Source organism: Panonychus citri, unplaced genomic scaffold (genome assembly GCF_014898815.1).
Source record: "Panonychus citri isolate SS breed McGregor unplaced genomic scaffold, ASM1489881v1 Contig00011, whole genome shotgun sequence".
In the NCBI taxonomy this organism is placed as follows: Eukaryota; Metazoa; Arthropoda; class Arachnida; order Trombidiformes; family Tetranychidae; genus Panonychus; species Panonychus citri.
Window position 1 is genome coordinate 1,373,745 of NW_026515416.1, and position 22,938 is coordinate 1,396,682.

At 30.0% G+C, this 22,938-nt stretch overlaps 1 protein-coding gene across 1 annotated transcript in view; it reads left to right on the forward strand.

Annotated features, from left to right (window-relative positions):
* The first annotated feature begins 2,313 nt into the window (after positions 1–2,313).
* Positions 2,314–22,938, forward strand: part of LOC128392971 (putative thiamine transporter SLC35F3) — a 31,107-nt gene continuing 10,482 nt past the window's right edge. Inside the window, 1 exon segment of the mRNA XM_053353069.1 lies at positions 2,314–3,987. Within this exon segment, the coding sequence (XP_053209044.1) occupies positions 3,534–3,987 (454 nt within the window). The 5' untranslated portion in view covers positions 2,314–3,533.

The window sequence follows — 22,938 nt, forward strand, 5'->3', positions numbered from 1 at the left end:
CATTTAATTAATTTCAAAGACGGAAATAGTTAATTTTGTATCATGAAGCAAAATGTTTCATTATAATGATTAAGAATAAAATTAGTTAATTGTTGAACCATTGTAATTTGATCACGTTGTACTAATTGTTCAGGTTAAAAACAATTGGAGCAAATTTATGTAATAATAACGATAACAATTGAAGGAAAAATCCGGAAACAGGAAATATGATGACAATTAAGTCTGTCTGATAACAATCAAGTAATGGAAAAGGATAAATTATAAATTATAATCAAGCTTAATTGTGTCTGATAATAAATAAATAGAGATAAATTAATTTAATCATCCAATCACTTTAAATGTTTACACATTTATAGCAAATTGTTTTCTGTTTTACCTTACGAGCAGATTAATTGTTAAGGATTAGCTTTGTAGGTTTTTATGATTAGTAAATTGTTAGAGTTAATTTGAACAGTTAATCAAATTGTATCATTTGGTTTTAGGTTAATGATTAACAGAAACCGTTACAATCCCAAAAGTATCAAGGAAAAGGTTTTCAATCAATGAGTAAACACATTGAATCCAATTTAGATTTTGTTTTACTCTTCATCCTGAAACTTTGTTATTACCTTTCAAACTATTAATCTAATCAAATAGATTAACTATGAAACCAGAATCTCTAACCATGATGGAGATAAAATCAGATCAGTCGTAAGAACAAAATAAGAAAAAAAGAAGAAAAAAAAACTCCAATCGAATCAAATTGAAAAGGAAGATTGAAATTTCTGAGCTTAATCTTTGATTAGTTTTCGTCCTTGGAGGAAATTGTCTTTCGCTATCAAATTAATTCTTTTCTTGTGGATTAATTAAAGGAATTGATAAGATGAAATATTCAATCTGAATTCTCTTCGAGACAATCAGTCAGATGATCCATGGGATTATCTTTTAAATTATTGACTGAGAGGCAACGCCTAAGAAAAAAGTTCATTTGTTCAATCGGATTCAAAATTTTTTCCTTGGTATTTATGAATTTGTGGTGATAATGTTGATCCATAAATTGTTCATGGGAGTTCAGGGGATAATTTAGATGATGAGATGTTCAATCATCAGATTTTTCATCAATTTATTATTAAAGATGAACATGATTGCTGATGATAATAATAGAAACAGCAAATTAATCAGATCATTATGGGTGTAGTTTAATTTAATCAGTATTTTAATCATATGAAAACCATTTTGATCATTAACCAGTTATATCATATAATTATCATCATCTCTTAAATTATCAAAAAATTTATTTTCCACTCAAAAATTCAATCACATCGGTTCAATATATAATTAGAAACCTTGATTCTGATTGAAAACAATCATTAATTGATTAATTAGTGAAAAATGAATGAAAAAAATTGATGAGACTTACAAGACTTTTCAATTTGTAAACGAATTAGATTTAATTGTTATCATAATTAAGATGAAAAACTATATTTATTTTGTTTTTAGGTCTCTTATGTGGCAAATTTCAACAACAATTAACTAATTGTAACCTTGATTGATGAGATAAACTGTGATTAACATTACACTTACGATTCCAATGTTAATTATCAACAATTAAGCTGAATAAAAGTGAACAATTAAAAATGCTGATAAAACTGTTACAAATTTGTTACATTGTATTGTAATTGGAATGATAATTGTTAAATTACTTTATGTGATTTAATGAGTCTATTACAGCCACTGTAGAAGAAATAATTAATTTAATTACAATTAGAGTTAGTTAATAATCGTAAGTTTAATATTAATGAAAAGTAAGATAAACGATTGTTGTAAAATCGTGAGACACAAATGAATGAAAATCAAGTTAAAACAAATAGAACAATTTTTTTCCTCTTTTTCATTGACATCAATCAGAAAACTAAGATGTAACCTCCAAGGAAGATGAGATAAACTTTTCCCTCTTTCTTTTCATCATCTTCATCTTCCTTTTGAATATTTTTCTCCCTCACTACGCATCTTTTACTCAACCATTAAACCCAACAACTCAACCCCAACTATTTCACTCCCCAGAATTTAATCTCACTCCCAGTCGATTCTCTAGCAGTTATCATCCTCTCCCAGTCTCTCTCTCTCTCTCTCCTTCATCTCTTCGTCATTCTCTTTCTCTCCTTTCTAACCCATCACATGATGGAACTCAACTTACTCAATACTCTGTGACTATCATGCTCAATCATGATTCTCTGATGATGCTGAGTATAGCAATTTCTACTCTCTCTCTCTCTCTGCTGTGTTTCTCCCCATTCTCCCATTTCCATCTTCTCTTTTCATCTTCATCTTGATCAATTGAATTTTCTCACACCCAACCAACAACAACAACCATAACAATTTAGTAACATATTCTTGTGCTGTTCAGTTATATTTTCCCTTTCTTGTTGTCATCCTCATCCTCATCCTCTCATCATCGTTATCACCATAATCTTTATTTTCCTTGAGTAGTTGAAGCATGTGTTATGAAACGAGAACAACAACAATATTGCACATCCGTTCCATCTTCTTCTTCTTCTTCTTCTTCTTCATCCTCATCATCTTCTCAGTTGAACAAAAACAACAACAAACCCGAAATTCAGATAAATATCATCATCAATAAGAAATCGATTCTCTTTTCCTTTATTTTCTAATATTTTCAATTTTTCTTTCCTTCTTTTGGTTATGTTTTAATTCATCTTTTTTTCTGGTGTTTTTGGGTTTACCATTTGGTGTATTCATGTGTTGATGTGGTGTAGATGTGAAGAGGAAAATGAGTTTACCAGTAAAATGGTGGATTCGGAAAGTTAACACTCTGGTTATCACCTTGAAGGCAAATCGAGCCTTATATTACTTTTTATATTCATCAAGAGTAACAAGACAAACACTGTCACCAACAATCAATTACAATCAACAATCAACCGAAAGTTAATCAAAAATGAATTATATCATAATCTCATCATAACATTAACCACCTTCATCTCCAACACCGACAACAACAATGTCAATCATCATGACGATAAAACTAATTGCTAATTTTTTACCTTAAAAAATATTCCCAATCAACATCTTATAATTATCTTTAATTAGTGATAATACAATTAACTAGAAAAATTAAATGAAAAAACAGGTAAATTTATAAATCAATCCAATTATATGATTTTGTTTTTTTTTGCTCAGTAAATTTTGAATCTAAATCAAGTTATATAAACTAAATCATTATGTTAATTGATAAAACAACTAACACTCAACAATTAAAAAAGTTAATTTGTCTGTTAAAACAACCAGAGGATTAAAATATAAGATTATTAAGATCAAAGTGTTTTTATTATCCTTAATTGTAAGTAATTAACTCAAAAGGAAATTGCCAGATCCCACTGTTAACTGTTCATTAGTTAATTTATATATATAAAGTGATTAAATTTGGTTCATCTTTAATGATGAACAATTAACTGAACATTTTGGTCGAATTGAAACTCGATTTTCAAATTCATCAATAGATTTTATTCTGATTGGTGTGAATATCATTTACTATCATGTGGAAAGCTTTTGGAACGGAAACTGATAGTAATGATAATCGACCTCACATTGGCTACTTCCGACCTCGAATATCATCAATTTCCGGTGCATTACATAGTTTAACTAAGCAACGTTTCCTTACCCCACCAACATCAGGATCTAAAGATGATGATACAACAACGGTGGCTGGTGGAGGGCGAACTGGACCAACTAATGGTCCAGGGGCAGGTGGAGGCGGTTCGAGTGTCTTAGGCCATCATGGTAACTATGGTGGTATTAACCCGTCCTCGTTTGATGTGTACAGTTTTGATGCTTCTCGTATAAATGGGACCTGTTTAACTGGGGCCACTGTTGCCCCTTCACCGACCCGATCATCATATGGTGAACTATTGGCCTATTCAAGGTCACCTTCAGCTCGAGCTTCCATTGATTCAACTGCAGCTCATGCAGTTTACGACATTGATTTAGATGGTAAGTCCAATTACTATTTAGATATTCATACATGATTCATAATTTTGAGAGAAAAGAAAAAAATATTTCTAATTCTTGACCACTTTCACCAGTGTTGACCTCCAATCACCCGCTGGTGAATATTAACAATTAATATTAAGATAATATGAGATAATGATATTAAAGTAAACATGATGAAAACTCATGAAATTATGAGAAATATATCTGATCATGTATATCGTTTTCATCCTTGATGATGGTCATCGAAAGTAGCCTCAGGTCATCTAGAGTTTTTTTTTTGCTATTCAATGTCTTTTTCTTACTCTTGACCATTACAACAAGTATTCAATGTCCAGGTAAACAATGAAATGGTAAAAAAAATGCCCCAAGGTAAATCAAATAGACTAAAAAAACAACACTAATGATTATAATTCATTTAATATTTTGGTATATTATCTGAATGGTCTTGATTCATAGTAATCGATAATTTAATTTACCATCATAACTGCTCAGTTGATTTTGAAATGTCCATTAAATATGATGATTTGGTCAGTCTAAAGGTACATTGAAATTCAAAGGATTGAAAATTTTATTTCTCCACAGAAAAAAAGTTATCATGATGATTTTCATCCCTGAGAGTTGAAACCATCACCTTGAACAATTTATTGTATATTTTTTTCACCATCAGTTACCTGAAAATAATCATTCAAGTGACAATAAATAATAACTCATGTCCACTGAATCAGTGGACATGTTTATTTACTTATTGTTATCATGATGATGACCATTATCATGATATTTAGTTAACCCTAACCAAATCTGATTTAAAAGGTTGACAAAAATATATATACAACACACTCAATACTTGAGCATTTCTAATGGTCAGTTTACATTTTTCTAGTGTCCATTTATCAGTATGGAAATATATTTGTGATCATATTATGGATTCATCTTTTTGTTCATGGTGAATCTTCATGCTGAGACTGAACTTTGTGTGTCTATTTATGTCTCGCACGAGTGAGGTTTTAATGATATCAAAGGGGTGCAAGTGAAAGAGTGAACCAAAAAACTGTGATAAAGTTCAAGGATCTTGGTCAACCGTAACAATATCACTCTGAATGGTTATATTATATTCTGTAGATATATTCAGAGTCTCCATGGATGATCATGTATTCAGAGAGAGAAGAATAAAATTGAGAAGGAACTAAAATTATCACCATGATGGTGTTGATGATGATGATGATGATGATGAGTGATCATCATGCTCCTTAAATAAGTTTGATATTTTTTTCTGCTTCTTTTGTGATTTGATTGAAACTTTTTTCATGATGATTGGGATAACATTAAATATCGTTACTATTATGATAATAATATTATATTACTTGGACATGGAGAGAGAAAAAAAAGTTATATCAATGTTATATTATTGTAGTAACAAAGGTAGACAAGAGACTTGAGTTGGGTGAGGTTGAGGGTGGAGTGGGAAGTGTGATATTATTATTATTATTATATAGATTTTCATCATTCTAACGGCATTAATGTCAACATCAGAATACAATCAACTCCATCATCTATCAAAGAATCAATAATAATGATAAGAAAGAGATGGAGAGGAAAATGATGGAAAAGTTGGAGATTTTTTCTTTTCTTTTTTTTTGATTCCAATGATTCGCAAATCTTATCAAGTCCAGAGTTCTCAAGTTGAATATTACTTTTTTGTCTTCATAAAGTTCACCTTTTTTTCATTCATTAATTTAGATGACAATGATGATGAAAATGCTTCACAAGGATAAAAAGGGAGAGAGAGATAATTGAAAAGTGGATTATATTCTGTGTCAATATTGATGATGCTCAAGAGAAACCAAATAACAGGGAAGAGGAAATGGTGAAAACGCTGAGAATGATGAAGATAAGGATGAGGAAGATGAAGATGAAGATGAAGAGGATAAAAGTGGTATTGATAATCAAAGAAGATGCATTTCGATAACCTTTTATTGAGAATGCAAAGATTGCATTATTTGTTATAATACGTAGACTGATTTTCATCCTTCATCTTCATCTTCATCATTATCATCTTTCATCACTTACAATCCATTCTCATACTATTATAAAGATGAACAGGATAAGGAAATGATGAGGGGAGTGAAAATATCAAAAAACCTTTTCTCTTTGTTCATGTTCACTATTGATAAGATTTTATTTTCATTTTCCAATGAGTAACAATCAAATTAATTTGATTACAAGCTGAACAATTTGATCGGAGTACCAGTTTATCATTGAATTTTATATATTCAATTGAAAAGGTTTTTTTTCACCTTAAAAATGAAGTGAAAATGAAAAATTTATTGAATTTCAATCACTGAAAATCAAATCAAATGAAACATTGCTGATTGTTGTGTGCAACATGAATAATTAATGATCATTTATGGCAATCAAGCTTAATTACAGTCTTAATCAGGAGCAGAATGTAAACAATTAGTGGAAATGTCTTGATTGTTTAACCTTGTTAACCCTTAGTTAGTATGAATTGTCTGGGTTACAATTAAGGTTATTGAGTGAAATCTGTTAATTGTCATCAGAGCAATACTTGGATTCACAGGGAGTGATAATTAATCCTCATAAGAATCAAGGTTAATTCATGAAAATAAAACAATCACCATGAAATGATTTAAATCACCGGACCATAACTCCAGATACTAGATCAAGGTCACCCAATCAACAGTTCCGATTCAAAAATGAATCAAAAAGCAATCCGTAATAACCAATCCGATTCAATTTTGAATCTGAAGGTTTTTGAACGTTTTTGATTCGCAAAAAATGAGAAAAAAAATTCAAAATTCGGAAACAATTGATTTATAGATTCATATGAAGATTTATTGGTATCTTTGTCAAAAAATTTAATAATTTAAGAAAAACATCTAGAATTCCATATCGATGAAGAAGATTCTTTTCCATTGCTTTCTTGATTCTCTTCCATTGAATTGTTTTCATCAGAATCAAGATCTATTGGTGTTTGTCTTTTTCGTGAGGCTGAGTTCTTTGCACAAAGCTCTTTTCCTATTCTTATTCGGACCTCTTTCTCTAGATCATCATTATATTCGAAGATTTTAGCTTTTCTAAATATGTGAACTGAAATAGATATTGATTTTATTAGAATTTTTTCTGCTGGATTTAAATGGAAAAAAAGTTTTATTCAAATAATTCTACTAACCAACAAAAGCTTTGACGCGTTCATAGCCTCTTGTTGAATCAAATTTGCCTTGAAAAGGCTTACCAAAAGGATCTTTGAAACCCCATACAAAACACAACGGAAATTTTTCTGTTACTTGTTCAGATTTGATCATTTTCAAAAAATCTTGAAGTTCATTTTCTTTATAATATTTTTTTCCGAACGTGACATTTTTAAAATATTGTTCAGGAAAACAAACGCTGACCAGTTGATAAGCAAAAGAGAAAGGAACTTTTGTTTTCGCTCTGGATACAGCTTCTTGATATTTATCCAATTCAAACTGTATCAAGCCCTCGATGAATATTCGATTTGCTTGTTCAATTTTATATGTTTCATCTTCCTCTGGTATCTTGATCATTATCTCTCTGGCCGAAATCTCTTTTTCTGATAGAATAAGATACAAATCTTTAAGAATATCAGTTATATCTGAAACCATTAGACTGATTGTATCACATTTGGCCAAATTGGGCTTTCGTTCATTACAAAGTGAAATTTTCTCTTGTATCCTCGCAAAAATGATATCTTTTTCCGATGCACTTTTTGGTCGATGGTGAGTTTCACTAATTGAATTTTTTCTCGAGGAATCATCTCGATTGTCTTTTTGCCGTCTTTTCTTTGTTTCTTTTCTAAGGTTTTCATCCGGTCAACAATCAGATCTTCCTTTTGTACTTGGGCTTTGATAGTATTATAATCTTTTTCTTCGGGTTCATCACGTTCAGCGACTAAATTCTCTATGAAATTTTTCAAACATTCGAAATCATTAGAACTTATTATTTTTTGCTTGGGACACTGATTTCTTTTCACAAGTGGAACATGTTTGAGCTCTTTAAATAATTTAGAATTTCCTATCATTTTTTCACAATGATTCCAGTTTGGATTTTTTTCAATACACTTGGTAAGACACACTTTCAATTTTTGAGGCGTTTCTAGAGAAAAAATTAGCCATGGATTAGATTCTTATCCTGAAAACCAGAAAAGATATTTTGAGAACTTACCTCCAGTAGCTATAATTGGTCCTGAAAGTTTGAATTTACCAAATTCAACTTCAAACAAATTAGATGAGAAATCAAAATAATCATTGAAAGGTAAATCAAAACCAAAATCTATGAATTGACTTTCCCGGATCTTTATCAAAATCGGTTGTTTGATTTGTTTCAAACTATGATCAAGTAGCAGCGGCATGAAGACAGCGTGGATAAACTCAGGTTGATTTTTCTCACTTAATTCGATCTCTTCGTTCTCCTCGTGCTTTTCAGAGATTATTGTTTCAGCAGAATTTGATCGTTTTTCACTAAGCAAAGATTCTTTTCGAGAAGAAAATGAATCACTGTATCCCGAACTGGATAAAATAGACGAAGTTGAAGGTGAGCATTTGAATGAACTTTTCACTGTTGATGATAATCCTTGGGTTGATGATGATCCTTGGGTAGATTTGTTGGATTGGGAAGAGCTCAGAACAGAATCAGATAATTTGGGTTTCTTGTTTCTATTTGGATGAAGAGGTTTAGTAACAGAATATTGGAGAACTTTCGATTTTCTCATCCTTAAATTTAGTTACACTTTTTTGAAAACAAAATCACAATATTGTAGAAATAAGATTGGAAAGATATTTATTTCAAAAGAGCTCCTGGTAAATGGAGAAATAATTGATTCAAATCAAATTCAAAATTGAGATTACCACACAAATAAGAAAAATTGAGGGAAAAAAATCAAAGTAGAAAAATAAAGAAAAAATTTCTTGAAAAATTTCAGAGCAGTTTTGCATCTAAAGGGAAAATTGTCAAAGTCATTCAAGACTTAATTTGTGGAAATCTTAGAAAAAGAAAAATTACTGAGATCAGATGATACCTGATAAAGGTAAATATAAATTGATTTGATTTTTCACTTGCCAATCAAAAGAAGAAAAATTTGTACGGGGGAAAAAAGAATTGATTCCAAAATCAAATACCTTTTCCTATTGGTCATTTTTTAGTAAATCAAGAAGCTTAGGTAACTTTTTCTTTCCAATTGACTTGAAATAACTTGAAAGTTTTGCCTTATCTTCCTCAGTCAAATCATCTCCAGATTCCTCTTCTCTTTCATCATCTTGATTTTTATTTCCGGATTCCTTTTCGGTTTCCGACTCGGAAGTGAGATCTTTCTGAACAATTGAAGACATTCTACATGAATTTTCATCTTTATCAGAGGTAGGGCTGGAGATTCGTGGTCTTTTGCTTACTCTTGGAAAGTAGTTAGATATCGTTCGACGATTTCTTTTCACAGGTTGACTAGTTGATTCCATTGTATCAGAAGAAAGATCCATGACACCAGAGTCTTCAAATGAGTTGATGGTAGAATTATCAAGATCTTTATCAGCTTCACCAGTAACAGACACATTTTGAACAAGAGATGTTTCTTCTCTATTGGAAATCTCAATTGTGACTTCTGACCCAATAGCGAGATTCAGATCTTCGTTTAATTCACTGAGATTCTCGTCAAATTCTGTAGAATGAGCTGTATCTAAATTTTGAATTTGATCTTTTTCGGTAAAAACAGCTTCTTCCGAATTTACATCATTTGGATTGTCTGTTTGATCAGCATTTTTATCAACTTCAGCGAAAGTATCAGCGTTGATAGTCAACTGATCATTTTCACTCGCAGTAAGTGTCAATTCGATATTATCGTCAGGGTCAAAATCATCGTCAACGAGTGGATTCCTAGCCAAACTATCTTCACCGTCAGAACTGACTCCCAGATTAATAGTTTTTACTGCTGAGATATTTGCCATTGATGATTGCTCAAGATCTATTACCGGAACATCATCAGCTAAGGAAAATGATTCATCATCATCATCACATTCGGATGAATGATCTTTTTTCGATGGCTCACTTCGGCTTCTGAGTGATATCTTTTTTCTCTGATTTGGGCGATATGATTGATCGGAAGGATGAGAATCAGATTCTTCTGAATCCGAAGTTGTGAAAAAATCCAAAAAGCTTTTCGGTTTAGATTTCTTTGGTGGGTCAACTTTAGTCCGTTCATAGTGAATTGATTTAGAAAGTGATCCAATGATACTTTTTTCCAGAGTTTTATCGTATGATGTCCGTTTCGATTTCCTAACGACATGATCTTTATCATGTGAATAAGATTTAAAAAAATCATTATCGGATTAAGAGAAATTATGTCAAACTTACCGATTAAAGCTCTTAATCTCGATTCACCAAGACCATCATCAAACGGAGCTGCACATGGATTAGCCAAAGGATCACGGTAGTTCCAAAGATTTAGAAGAGATATTTTTCCAGCTGACCCTTTTAACGTAACATTAACCAACCAATGTTTCGGAAAAGCGTATTTTATAATACTTTTTAGTATAGTTGCTGGCTCGAGATCATCAGAATTTGCAGCATATTTCAAAGCTTTTCGATACTTTTTCGAAGACAAAGGTAAAATACCTTCAACATATGTAACTGAATTTTTATGATAAGTATTATCTACAGTTGACAAGAATCTAACAGGTCTGAATTCATCACCGCCCACAATCTTATTCGGTGGAATGACAGGATTCAAATCAATAAGATTATTTTCGATTTTCTTTGATAAAAATTCAATTGCCTTAACAACTTCAGAAGCGAATTTTCTCATTGATGGTAAACAATCTTCAGCTGCTTTTCGTAAATTATCCAAATTCAATCCTGACTGATCGATGATCAGCTGATTATCTTTGTCCATGTCCACACTTTGATGTTCCTTCCATGAACTTTGAGATTCATCTCGACTTGCATCTCCAGCTTTCGACTTTGAAAATCCAGAAGTGGTTGGAAAGTCACTTGTTGATGGCTCATCAGTGATTGAGGTAGAAATATCAGTTTTTTCCCGGCGATTTTTTGTCTTTAAACTTTCAATAGCATGTAGAATTTTGTCAAAATCTACCTTTTCAATACTCGGCATTCCTCTGGCTTTAGCTTGAGCGATTTCTAATTGATCCATGGCGATCAAATTCACTGTTTTTGCTTGTAAATTTTTAAGTTTTTGTCGCTTGACAAATATCTTATAATTTTCACTTAGATCTTTTGAATCCTCTGATGAAGAAAAGAGAAAAATATTAAAAAATGAACAGGGAATAAGATAAAATTTGACTTACCTCCGCTTGAGACAATCATGGCAATAAATTGATCACATCCCGAGATATTGATATGAATCAAATTGGATGAATTGAAAGTGTTAAGCTTTACACCTTCAGGAAGTTTGTCTTTCTCATACTTGAAGCAAACAGGCACAATTTCCTCTTTTTCTTGTGAATATTTAACTCGCACCAAAGCGATGAGTAAGATTTCATTCATTTTCAATTGAAAATAACAGCCAAAAAGCGAACACTGATCGTAGACAATATTATTTTTCCTTTGACCGACCGATTTAACGAGTTTAATTGAATATTTTTTCCTTTTTACATCCATAAAATGTATACAAATATATAACTAAAATTGAGAATCATCCACATGTAAAAAGTAATCTTTTTTATCAAAAAAGGAAATTGAATTTAGAGATAAAGTTCTCTTTATTCTGATTGGTCAAATCAAAGACTTTATCTTATTTCCGTGGCAACGCTTCCTTAGCAACGAAAAAAACATGTGTTTGTTTATTTTAGAAAAGAATTTTTTATTTGTTCTCCAAAAAGAACTTTTTGGCTATTAAAGCTAATTGTTTAGCTTTTCTTCTTTAAATTTTTTTATTATACTTTTGTTTTGTTTTTTCCAAGCAATTATGATTAATTCAAGAAATAATCATCGCTTGAATCGATTCAAACACAACTATCAACAACGTCTTTATATTTATAATCTTCCTGAACGTGACCCAAATCATTTTGATTCTTCAATCGGTTCTTCTTCAAATGTTTCAGTTAATAGTTCTTCCTTTTCCTCCTCATCGAGCTCAACAAGTGTTTCTGAAAGTGATGTTAATCGTATCTTGGGTAAAAATCCAGACAAAAAAACTTATGCAAAGATAATTTTCTCGGCTCTTTTGTCACATGGTCTAAATTTAAGATCCACCGGATTAGCTGTTAATCTATTCAATTGTTGGTTAAAAAGATTTTCAGGTGATAATTTCAATCAATTGCCGAGCTTACGCTATTATTGGGATTCCAAAGCGAAAGAAATTGAAACAAATATATATATTCTCTGTGAAAATAACCATTCACATGGACCTTATTCAGGAGATAATAATTCGTATGAATCTTTTCAATGTGATGGTGATTTAATTCCAGTTACGATCAAATATGATAGATATTTTTTTCATCTACCTCTGAAAGGACAACTCGAAAAGGTGTTACCTTTGCTTCCTGATTCATTTTGGTTGGATGAAAATGTAGAAAAAGATATTTGTGCGAGTCAACAAGCCAAGAAAGTTAAATCAAGTTCTGCTCAAGACAATAACAAACTAACATTAACATTACATGCAGATGAAATTTCTACTTTCAAGTCATCAAGTGAAAAAATTTTCCCAATATTTATTTCCATTAATGAGATAAAACCTCAATATCGAAGAAAATTTTTCTTCTTGGTCGGGCTTTTTCTTGGAAAGCATAAGCCACCAGTTGAATGCTTTCTCGGGCCTATTTGTGCAGAGCTGGATTATCTTTCTAAGAATCCGATAATTTGGGAATCTGTGTCAGGAAAAGGATTCTCTTCCACTTTTCATTTGATCTCTCTTGTAGCTGATGCTCCAATGAGATCTTATCTCAGAGCAGTAAAACAATATAATCACACACATGGGTGTGATTGGTGTCTTATTCAAGCTTCAACCATCAACGGGGCTCGTCTATACCCTAATCAAACACTTGAAGAGCTGAATGATCTACGGAGAACTAAACAGGATTTCTTAGAATTTCGTCAATTTCTATCTCAAAATTTGAACGATAGAAACAATGATCTTATTCGATTGAACCCAAGATTTCAAGGATTAAATGGAATATCACCTTTACTCCAATTAGATGATTTTGATATTGTTTCTGGTACCGCAGTGGAGCCAATGCATAGCATTAGTCTGGGTGTTTTTCGGAATCTCATGATGAAGTGTTTTCTCACTAACGATGTTCCAAGTGTTTTTGAAAAAAGAATAGATCATAATCTCTTCAAAAAAGAATTGAGTCAAAGACTCAAATCAATTTCTGTAACAAGTGAATTAATTCGAGCTCCGCGAGATTTATCTTTCATCAAATACTGGAAGAGTAATGAGTTTGACTCATTCTTGTGCTACTTTTTTTATTCAACTACCAGAGGATTATTGAAAACATCAGTATTAAATAATATTCTAACTTTATCAAGAATCTATTATCTGTCACACATTGGAATTGGATCTGATTCAGTTGAAAATGAGTTGATCAATTTGGTGGAAGAATTTCAACACGGATGTGCATCTTTATATGGTTCTCGTTTTTTATCTTACAATCTGCACATTTTGTCACACATCGCAAGTTCGTACAGTGATTTGGGACCTAATTCCAATGTATCATCTTATCCTTTGGAGGATCATATGGGAGATTTGAAAAGAAAAGTACATCGATTTTCTAACCCTGGACCTTCGCTTGTTCGATTTTTCATGAATGATTTTCAATATCAAGCCTACAAAACATCGATATTGTCAGAATGGAATCTTACTCAAAATGAAAAAAGATATTTCGGTTGTGATAGTGAGAAAATTACCTTCACAAAGGTACAGAAAAGTTTTATTCCACAACAACAACAACAACAAATTCTATCTGAATTTCAACGATTAAATGAAGATCTTCAAAATGAATGGATTCCAATTCTAGAATACTACCAGTCAATCAAATTCAAACGAAAAAGATATTCTACGATTTCATACAGTAAAAAACATACTAGAAATGATTCTTTTTTCAAAGACAACGAAAGTAAATATTTCAAAATCATAGCTATATTCTCAGCCGAAAATAATATTTACTTTGGTTGTCATCAAATTCAAGTGAAAAAAGTCAATATAAATTTCAGCGGATTAACTGGATTCTTCAATTTCCAACTCGAAAATATTTTTGAGGTCCAAAAAGAGTTCAATTCAATTTCTTTGGTACGACTAGAAAAAGTCCGTGAAAAAGTTATTTTCATAAAAAGTTCCAATTTTCATTACCGTAACAAAGACTTAATTGTTGAACAATTTCTCAGAAACAAATAAGCTCACGAGTAAAATAGCTTTTTCAGTTAGCTTTTTTCCATGAAAAAGTTCTTTTCGCCTAAGAAAAAAAGCAAAAAGCAAGAAATTTTTTGTCCCACTTTTTTGTTCATTTTGTTGTTTACCTTTTGTTGTGATTTGAAATAATTCAAGTTCATCTTTTATATTTGTGAATTCATCATTTCAATTTTTAATTTTACTTCAAACAATCAACAAAGATCATTTTGTCAACAAAATTATAAAAATCGAATAGATATAATTCAAGAAATAACCGAAAACAAGTAAGTTGAATTTTTCAGTGATGTGATAAGCCTTTTTTGTTTACATTTTTTAATTTTAGTTTTTCACATTTTCTAAGGAAAAATGAATTTTTCTGGTCAATTTCACGTGAAATTTGAATTTTCTTTTAGTGTTGATCTACCAGCGGAGCAAGATCTTCTCATCCCAGTTCATCAATCATCAACACACCAAATAATGGATCTCAAGAATCAAGTTCAAATAGCGATAATCAAATGGAACAAGATCTTTCTATCGCCTCAAATTTTTCGCCAAGCCAATCAGCATCACCATCTCCATCAATATCATCATCAATGATTGCAAATTCTCCGTCTTTTAATTGTTATGAAGATGATTTTTGGTCTATTAGATCAACTGAATCAGATCCTATTTCTGAGGACAAAATTCAAGAGGAAATAGAATCTTTGTCTGTTGAGATTGATGCTATGGAAGTTGATTCTTGTGACACTCCAATGGAATATTGATAGCTTATTTAAGCTGAAATGATTCTTTTTCTAATAATTTTCTCATGAAAAAATTCTTCTTCTCCAAATTTTACTATTTTTCTATTTTTCACCAAATTTGTATGGAATCTGTTAGAAAATCTCAAGGAAATATTTCAATATTATATTTTTACCCGATTATGATCTCAATCTACGCCTTTCAATTTATAAAAAGATATTTTTCCAAACTCATTTTATGAAAATTCAAATTGTTACAATATCAAAATCTCAAGAATCACTTTTCTACGATTAAATCAGTTACAAATTTCCAAAATTAAACAACAAGTCTCTCATTTTTTTGCTTCCAGAAATTTGAAAATTTTCTTCTTCTCATTTTTTGAATCGGAAGAGTTCCGATGATGGTTTTGTCAAAAATTTTTGCTTCTCCGATTCATTTTTGAGTAAAAAAATCGTCGGATCTTGTCAGAAAAAAAGTGACTGTTGATTGGGCAACTATTTATAATCATCACCGAACTGACCAATTGACTAACTTGGTTAGCATTTATTTTAATTCTGATTTTAATTGTGAGGATTTATTGCTTTTTTTACTCCTATTAACCTAATTATCTAATTTTTATCATGTTCAATTATTAATATAATCTCAATGCTAATAATTAACATGATGATAATTATTGATGAACATAATAATTACCGTTGAATTTTTCTGTTGCCTAAATAAATCTGCTTATTTACTGACCATTTAATTGTTGAGGGTTAATTCATAATGAATTAACCATCAGAAATTCATCAATGATTCAATTTCCAGCACTTTAATAACTTGGAACTTTTTTCCCCAATCATTAATATAATGTTCATAATAATCATTTTCTGGTTCATTGACTTACCATCATTATACTGAATCATCATGTTACCATGATGGAAAGCTAATTATTGTTTCATATTCATATGAATTAGCAAATTAACCAACATGATTAACTCATGAAATCAAGATGTAAATTTGGATCAGTGGATAAGCAATAGTGAATATACCAAGTGCGAAAAAAAAGTTGTAACGAAAAATTTTCTCGAAATTCGTTCCATTTGAACTGTTCAAAAGTCGATGATTGAAAAAAGTTTTACTCAAATTAGTCAACAATTGGAAATGATCCAACTAATTGCTGGTTTAATTTTCTTAATTGAACATAATAATAATAAGTATTATTCATTTCGAAACTTTTAATTTGATTATTTTTTTTTTCTGCGAAAACTAATTGGCTTCAAATGAAGAAAAATTGATCTTTAGTTGTGAATGGTTCCCAATTGCGACAATTCACCATCTAATAGAGATAATTAATTATTTAATTAGATTCATTAGAAATTAAATTTGCTCAGAGAAACCGAGATAAATTTTAATCTAAATTAAATTATAACTTGAAATTACCATGATAAATGAATGGGAATAATAAACAGCTCGAACTGAAAGTTTATCCAAACAAGAGCAAGAGAAAATATTAATGAATGAAACAACAAGGTTACAATTAACCAGTTAATTTAAATTGAACTGAAAGTTAATCAATTTGGTAACCTTAAAATTGTGACCTACTTTCAAGTATCATTATCATTAAGATTTAATCAAATGTAAACACAGCAAATTTTAAATTGAAATCCATCATATTGAGACTGTAACACCAACAGGTAAAGAAGATGATTAAACATGATGATGGAAATGATAAAAATGATCTCATCATCAACAACTATGGTGAAAATGATGATGATTACACCAAAATGTGAGCTATTATGTAAAGGGAATCATGATAATATGAAACATGGATGAAGTTTCAACCTAAAACATTAAACGATTTTCATTTAATACAATCAACTCGACGTGAGAGATGAAAAAATAACGGTAAACTACCTGAAAGAAAACAAAAACTATTTCTTTCTTATTAATGTTAACATTCATTTCTAAATGTAATTGTTATGGTTTGTTAATTTACTGTTATCATCATGAACAACATGATGATGATTATTATTATTATTATTTACTAGGATAATGATGATAGATTATATTGGTTATCAAGAGAAAGTAGATTAACTTGAATTATCCTAATAGTGGATGTAAATGTTTTCACTAATCAATTTGATAAGATTTTGGTATTAACATTATAAGATCTCACAATTAAAGTAATAATTGCTGGTAATTGTGAATAAAATAACAATAATATTCAATGAATGATCATGTTTATCACTTTTCTGTTAAGATGATGATGATGATGATTATCATTATCATTATTATTTCATCAGTGATTACATTGGATTGTAAGTTATTAGTTTATTAAGGTTTGTTGTTGATAAATGATTGTACAACTATTTTAACCATTAAAAGTTACTTAATTTTGATTCGGGATTTTATATTTTGTTAGTTGATTGTTGTGTTTGTTTTGGTGATGAAGATGAAAGATGACAAAAGGATGATAATGATAACTTGACTTATTGGACCGAGTTAGTTAGTAATTACTTGTGTTCCCATCAGAATCAGTATCAGCATTATCATTAGATGAATCTAACAATAGTCTGAATTTGAACTGAACTTTTTTTCTTTGCGATACAAAAAAAAAATATCTCTCACAATCTCAATTCTGAGTGTAGATGATGATGATGAGGATGCTGGTGATATATAAATAAATATTAATGATGATTCTGATGATTCTGATGATGACCTAAGAGCTAAGTTTAAGTTGTTCCTTTACTGTTGAAAATAAGGAGATACAATTTCAAGTTGTTCCTCTTTTGATTGTATTTATCGAATTGACTTTTCCATTAGAACTTTTCTTCTGTCTAATGATAACTAATTAGACGATTTTTTTTTCTTCATCATCTTCCTCTTCAAGATTATCCTTTTCAGAATGAGTCTTTTGTTTCTGATCATTTGCTGGGAAATTTTTTCTTCCTTTTGAAATCTGAACTTTCATCGAAACTCATATTAGAACTTTTTTCTTCTTCTTCTTCTTCTTCTTGTCTAAATTAGTTTTCTGAATATTTTGATCTCCATGAGCTGAAAATGTTTTTACTCTCATATTTTAATGATGTTATGATGATCCATATCATGTACTTATCTTATGAGTACCTTTTTTTCATGGTGACTTGACTTCATATAATAATAATGACATGTCAGAGGTAAAGGTTGATTCCAATTCTTAAGGTGAGTTATCATTTACCTCAGTTTTTGGTTTCCTTTTCTTCACTTTAGTTAACCTTTTCATCGTCAGTTGCATCCTCATCTTACCTTTTCCTGATAAATCAATATTGTTACAAAGCTTTAGAATGGTCAATCAGGTGAACTGGGAATTCCTTTCATAACAATATCAGGTAAAGTGCAAGATGATAATGATAATTGTTATTTTTTTCGTTCCCTTTTTGTTAGAAATGAAAAAAGAGAAAAAACTTTTTTTTTCATATTCTTTTCAACTGAATAATATTTTGATACATTTCCTTTTCCAAGGTATAACATGAACACCTACACTCACTTTCACAAGCACAATTACCTTGATTTTCCTAGTAAATCATGAATTGGAATGAAAATTGAGATGCTCTACACATAATACTTATCATCTTCCAAGAATCTAATCATGTTATTATCACCCTTGAACTGACCAACACTCTCACATCGGTCACTAAGGTCATAAGTTTCTGATAACTTTTTATTCATCTTATCAATACATAGATATTGTTACCTTAATAGTGATAACAATTGATATCTCAATTTACCAACCATACCCGATAAGTGTATACACAATATATATTTCATGTAACAGAATTGGACTGAATCATCATCAGAATCAGAAATCATCTTGATTCATGATGAGAATCAATTTCTTCTTGACCTATTCCCACTTGAAGTTTCACCATGACACACAGAGGATTCAATTACAGACTCATTGTACTGTTACTTGATTACATTGATCACTATTATGATTAAAGATATAAAATTATCATTCCCATTATTTTATCATGGGAATTGATCCATTTAATACATTACCATTCATTGGAATTGAAAATAACTTTTTATATATATAAAAGTATAAATATCAAGCCACTGAACTTTTTTTCCCCCGATAACTGAATCAGAATCTTAATTTAGTCTCTGATATTACAATTATAATTGATGCAAGTGTATTACTATTGGTTAATTGAGATGATTGAATATTTATCAATAATAATCATCAACATGATACTATTATTTCAAGGATAATAATTTACTGTCGATGACAATTTAATCGTTTCCAATCATTATCGTTATCATGTTCATGATGGTGATGGTGATGATGATTAACCACGTCAAAAGATGATCAGATTAACCGATTGAACTTGTCACTTTTAATCAGCAATGAGAAAATCTAATAACCCAATTAATCGGTAATCACGATATCCAAAGTGTAATTAACTCTCTCTTATAATGATAAGAACCTGAAATAATCATGAAAGTTTTTCCTCTTCACTTTCTCAGTAATATTATTTACTATCTTCAACTTGGGTGAAAATTTCACCAATAGAAATAATCAATGAACATTTCATGGTGAATTTTAGGATTTGAAACTTGCAAATGTAAATAAACTTCCATATGATTGAGATGTCATCGAGCAGAATTTGTATTTATTCATGATTAAATCTTGATGGACTGGATTAGTGGATGAAACGATCATGAGGAAACTTTTCACTCCCAGGGAAAGATGAAGAATAAAAAAAAGTTCTGATCCGATAATATGATAACTCGATTGATCTTTGTATCGATTGTTTCTCTGTTTGTGTAAATTGTTGTAATTCCGAAAGATGATAATATTTATACTAACCTATCATTAACTTTTATCATGATAGAAAACAATGTTCATGAAGGGAATCAGATTTGTGGATATTATCATGATGATTCTGAATTTATATGAGTATAAACAAATAACTTGTGACCTAAATTTTTCTCATGCTTCTTTCATCCTGTAAATGGTTCAATAAATATTAACATTTTCAATCGACAAGTTATCAGAAAGATTTATTTTCAACATGATTATGTAATATTAATATTTGTGATTGAATTAGAAACCAATCACCATGAACCTCTGAGAATCAGGATTCCAGGAAACTCAATGTACATTTGATGGTATATAAGATTTTCAATCCATTGATTGTGTTACCAGGGATTGATTTAAGTTCAGTCAAGTAAATATATTTACTATAACTATCACTTGATAAATATTATCTGAATTAATGAACTGATTCTGAATCATCATCATCATGTTCAATTCAGAATCGTGACTTAAACTTGAATTCAAATTCAATATAATAAAGCTAATCAAGTTCATCTTTACCTGAGTAAAAAGTTTCTTATAATTATTTTCAATAGAATCTTCAACAATTAGTAAATTGTTTACAAAATATTAATAAGTTGATTGGTGATTTGAATTTAATTGTGATTATTTTGCATCAGGATGAAATCTCAGAATTGAAATTTAGATTTTTATCATTTATGATCAACATATTGATTTGTATTATATTTGACAAGTTGATTGTTGTTAAAAATATGCTTCTTTTATTATGTTATCAATGTTGATCTTGATTGTATTTCAATTGACAATCAAAATTTGAAGCTTTTCACCTCAGGCGATTTAATCATTTCTATTCATCATTTCATTTCAAATGTCAATCTATTATATATTATCAGCTATTCATGATCAGTAATCAGAATCACCATTCATGTTTTATTATATTGGATAAATTTTGATTCATTTGATTCTTTTGATGATCAATCTAATTGTCTGTAAATTTTGACACATTTAAACCCTTCAAATTGATCATCATTTCAATCATGATTGACTGAACAATTTAAGTTCAATTTGATTGTTAAATCACACTGAACAAATAATAATAACAATAATAATCTGAATCTAACTTGAGATTGTTGAGTTACTTTAATTGTGATGCTACTAATTGTTTAACGAATTGAACTCACTGAACATATTAAAATTTAATTTCTCTTATATAATATTGTACATCTATTAAGATTAATTAATTTTTCATGTAAATACTTTCAGATTGAACTTGCTAATTGTTTATAATTGATGATCAGTAATTTGTAAATACTTTTCCATGTACTTTAACATGGTATTTGAGTATATTCAGTTGGCTCATGATTAAATTGATTCTGATCAGAATCAGATTGATTGTTTTAATCATGAGTTGCCATCTATGGGATTTGATTCGTATTGATCATCAACAATTTAGCAACAATTTAGTAGTTTTCTAAGTGCCTATTAGATGGCGATACCATATTTGAATTTCCAACAATTAGTTAATTATTAATACTTTGAACGATCATGAGTTTAGCGCAGTTTCTGATTGCAATATAATAATTATTCATGAACTTCCAGTAATTAAGTTAATTAGTAATTTAAATTATAATCTCAGTGAATGTGTTTCAAAATTATAATTCTGGTTAGTAGATTTGATAACTAAAAGCTAATCATTAACTAATCATTAACTGGGTGTAAATGAATTTTAAAATATCATTGATTTTTTGTTCAATTAGGTTGATTGTATTTGTAAAAAAAAATCAATCAACAACTATTAATGTAAAACAGAAATGATTTACCGTTAGACCAATTGATTAGCTAAATTGTTAACGATTAGATTGATTTTGTTTTTCATGGACAATCAATAAATCATAAGTGAATAAAAACCGAAATAGATTAACAAGAAATATCAATTTTGATGTTATTTTAATCATTTTTATCATCATAACAATCATCATACTGACCATCATGTGACTCAGTGAGTAAATTCAATTCATACTCATGAGTATTGGTCAGTTAGATTCATTTTAATATTATTAACTTTAGTCTTCTTGTTTGACCAGCATCAAACTAATAACGGTAATAAATAAAATTACCTATTATTTATATCTTTATGAAATTATAATGTGATCATATTGCTACCAGAAAGATGATCGTCCAAGGAAAATAATAGCCAATGGTCAACCATAAATCTATTGCTAATTTTTTGTTATCGTTGTTATTCAAACAAGTGAATCTTCAATTTCATTGTTCTCAATGTCTTATCATCAACAACAGAAAACTTCATCATCTTAATTATCGTCTTGGTTACATTAAGTGTTTTGAAAAAAAGTGAGTGAGGTAAACAGGGAGGAAGAAGAGAGAGAGAGAGATGATGATGATGACGATAAAGGGAGTAGGTGGGAAGTAAAATCATCAAAGGAAAACTAAAGGAAGCGAAAAAGTAGAAGAAGAAGATAAAGAGGAGGAGAAAATAAAACATGATGATGAAAAGATGAAGAGTAAAAAAAGAAGAGTCTGTCAGTGTAAGTTTTGTTTCGATCGTAAATAGAACAGTTCATTTAGAACTCGATAAACGGTGAGTTGGAAAATATTCCCCCTTATTCTCATATCTTCATGATAAAAACATGAATATTGCAATGAAAAAAGTTCTGAACCAAAAAATTCGAAAGAAAATAAAATCGATTGAAGGAAAAACTTACCAAGTATAATTATTAAAGTTTGTGAATCAATATGAACACAATGAACATCTGAACAATCAACATCATCATCAGCATCTTTACCTTGTGTATGAAGTAAAATTGAACTTCATTAAATTGAATCTTAATCATTATAATTTCTCATAATGATTACGTTTTAAAGTTACAATAATCGAGCGATAATATTAGTTGGACATGTTTCCAACTCGAATAGCTAATCATTCATGGATTCACCTAAAACCGTTATACTCGAACTCAATGATTCCCACCATCACCTCCACCACCACACCTTCAGTGCTAATTCCCGACTCAAGCGA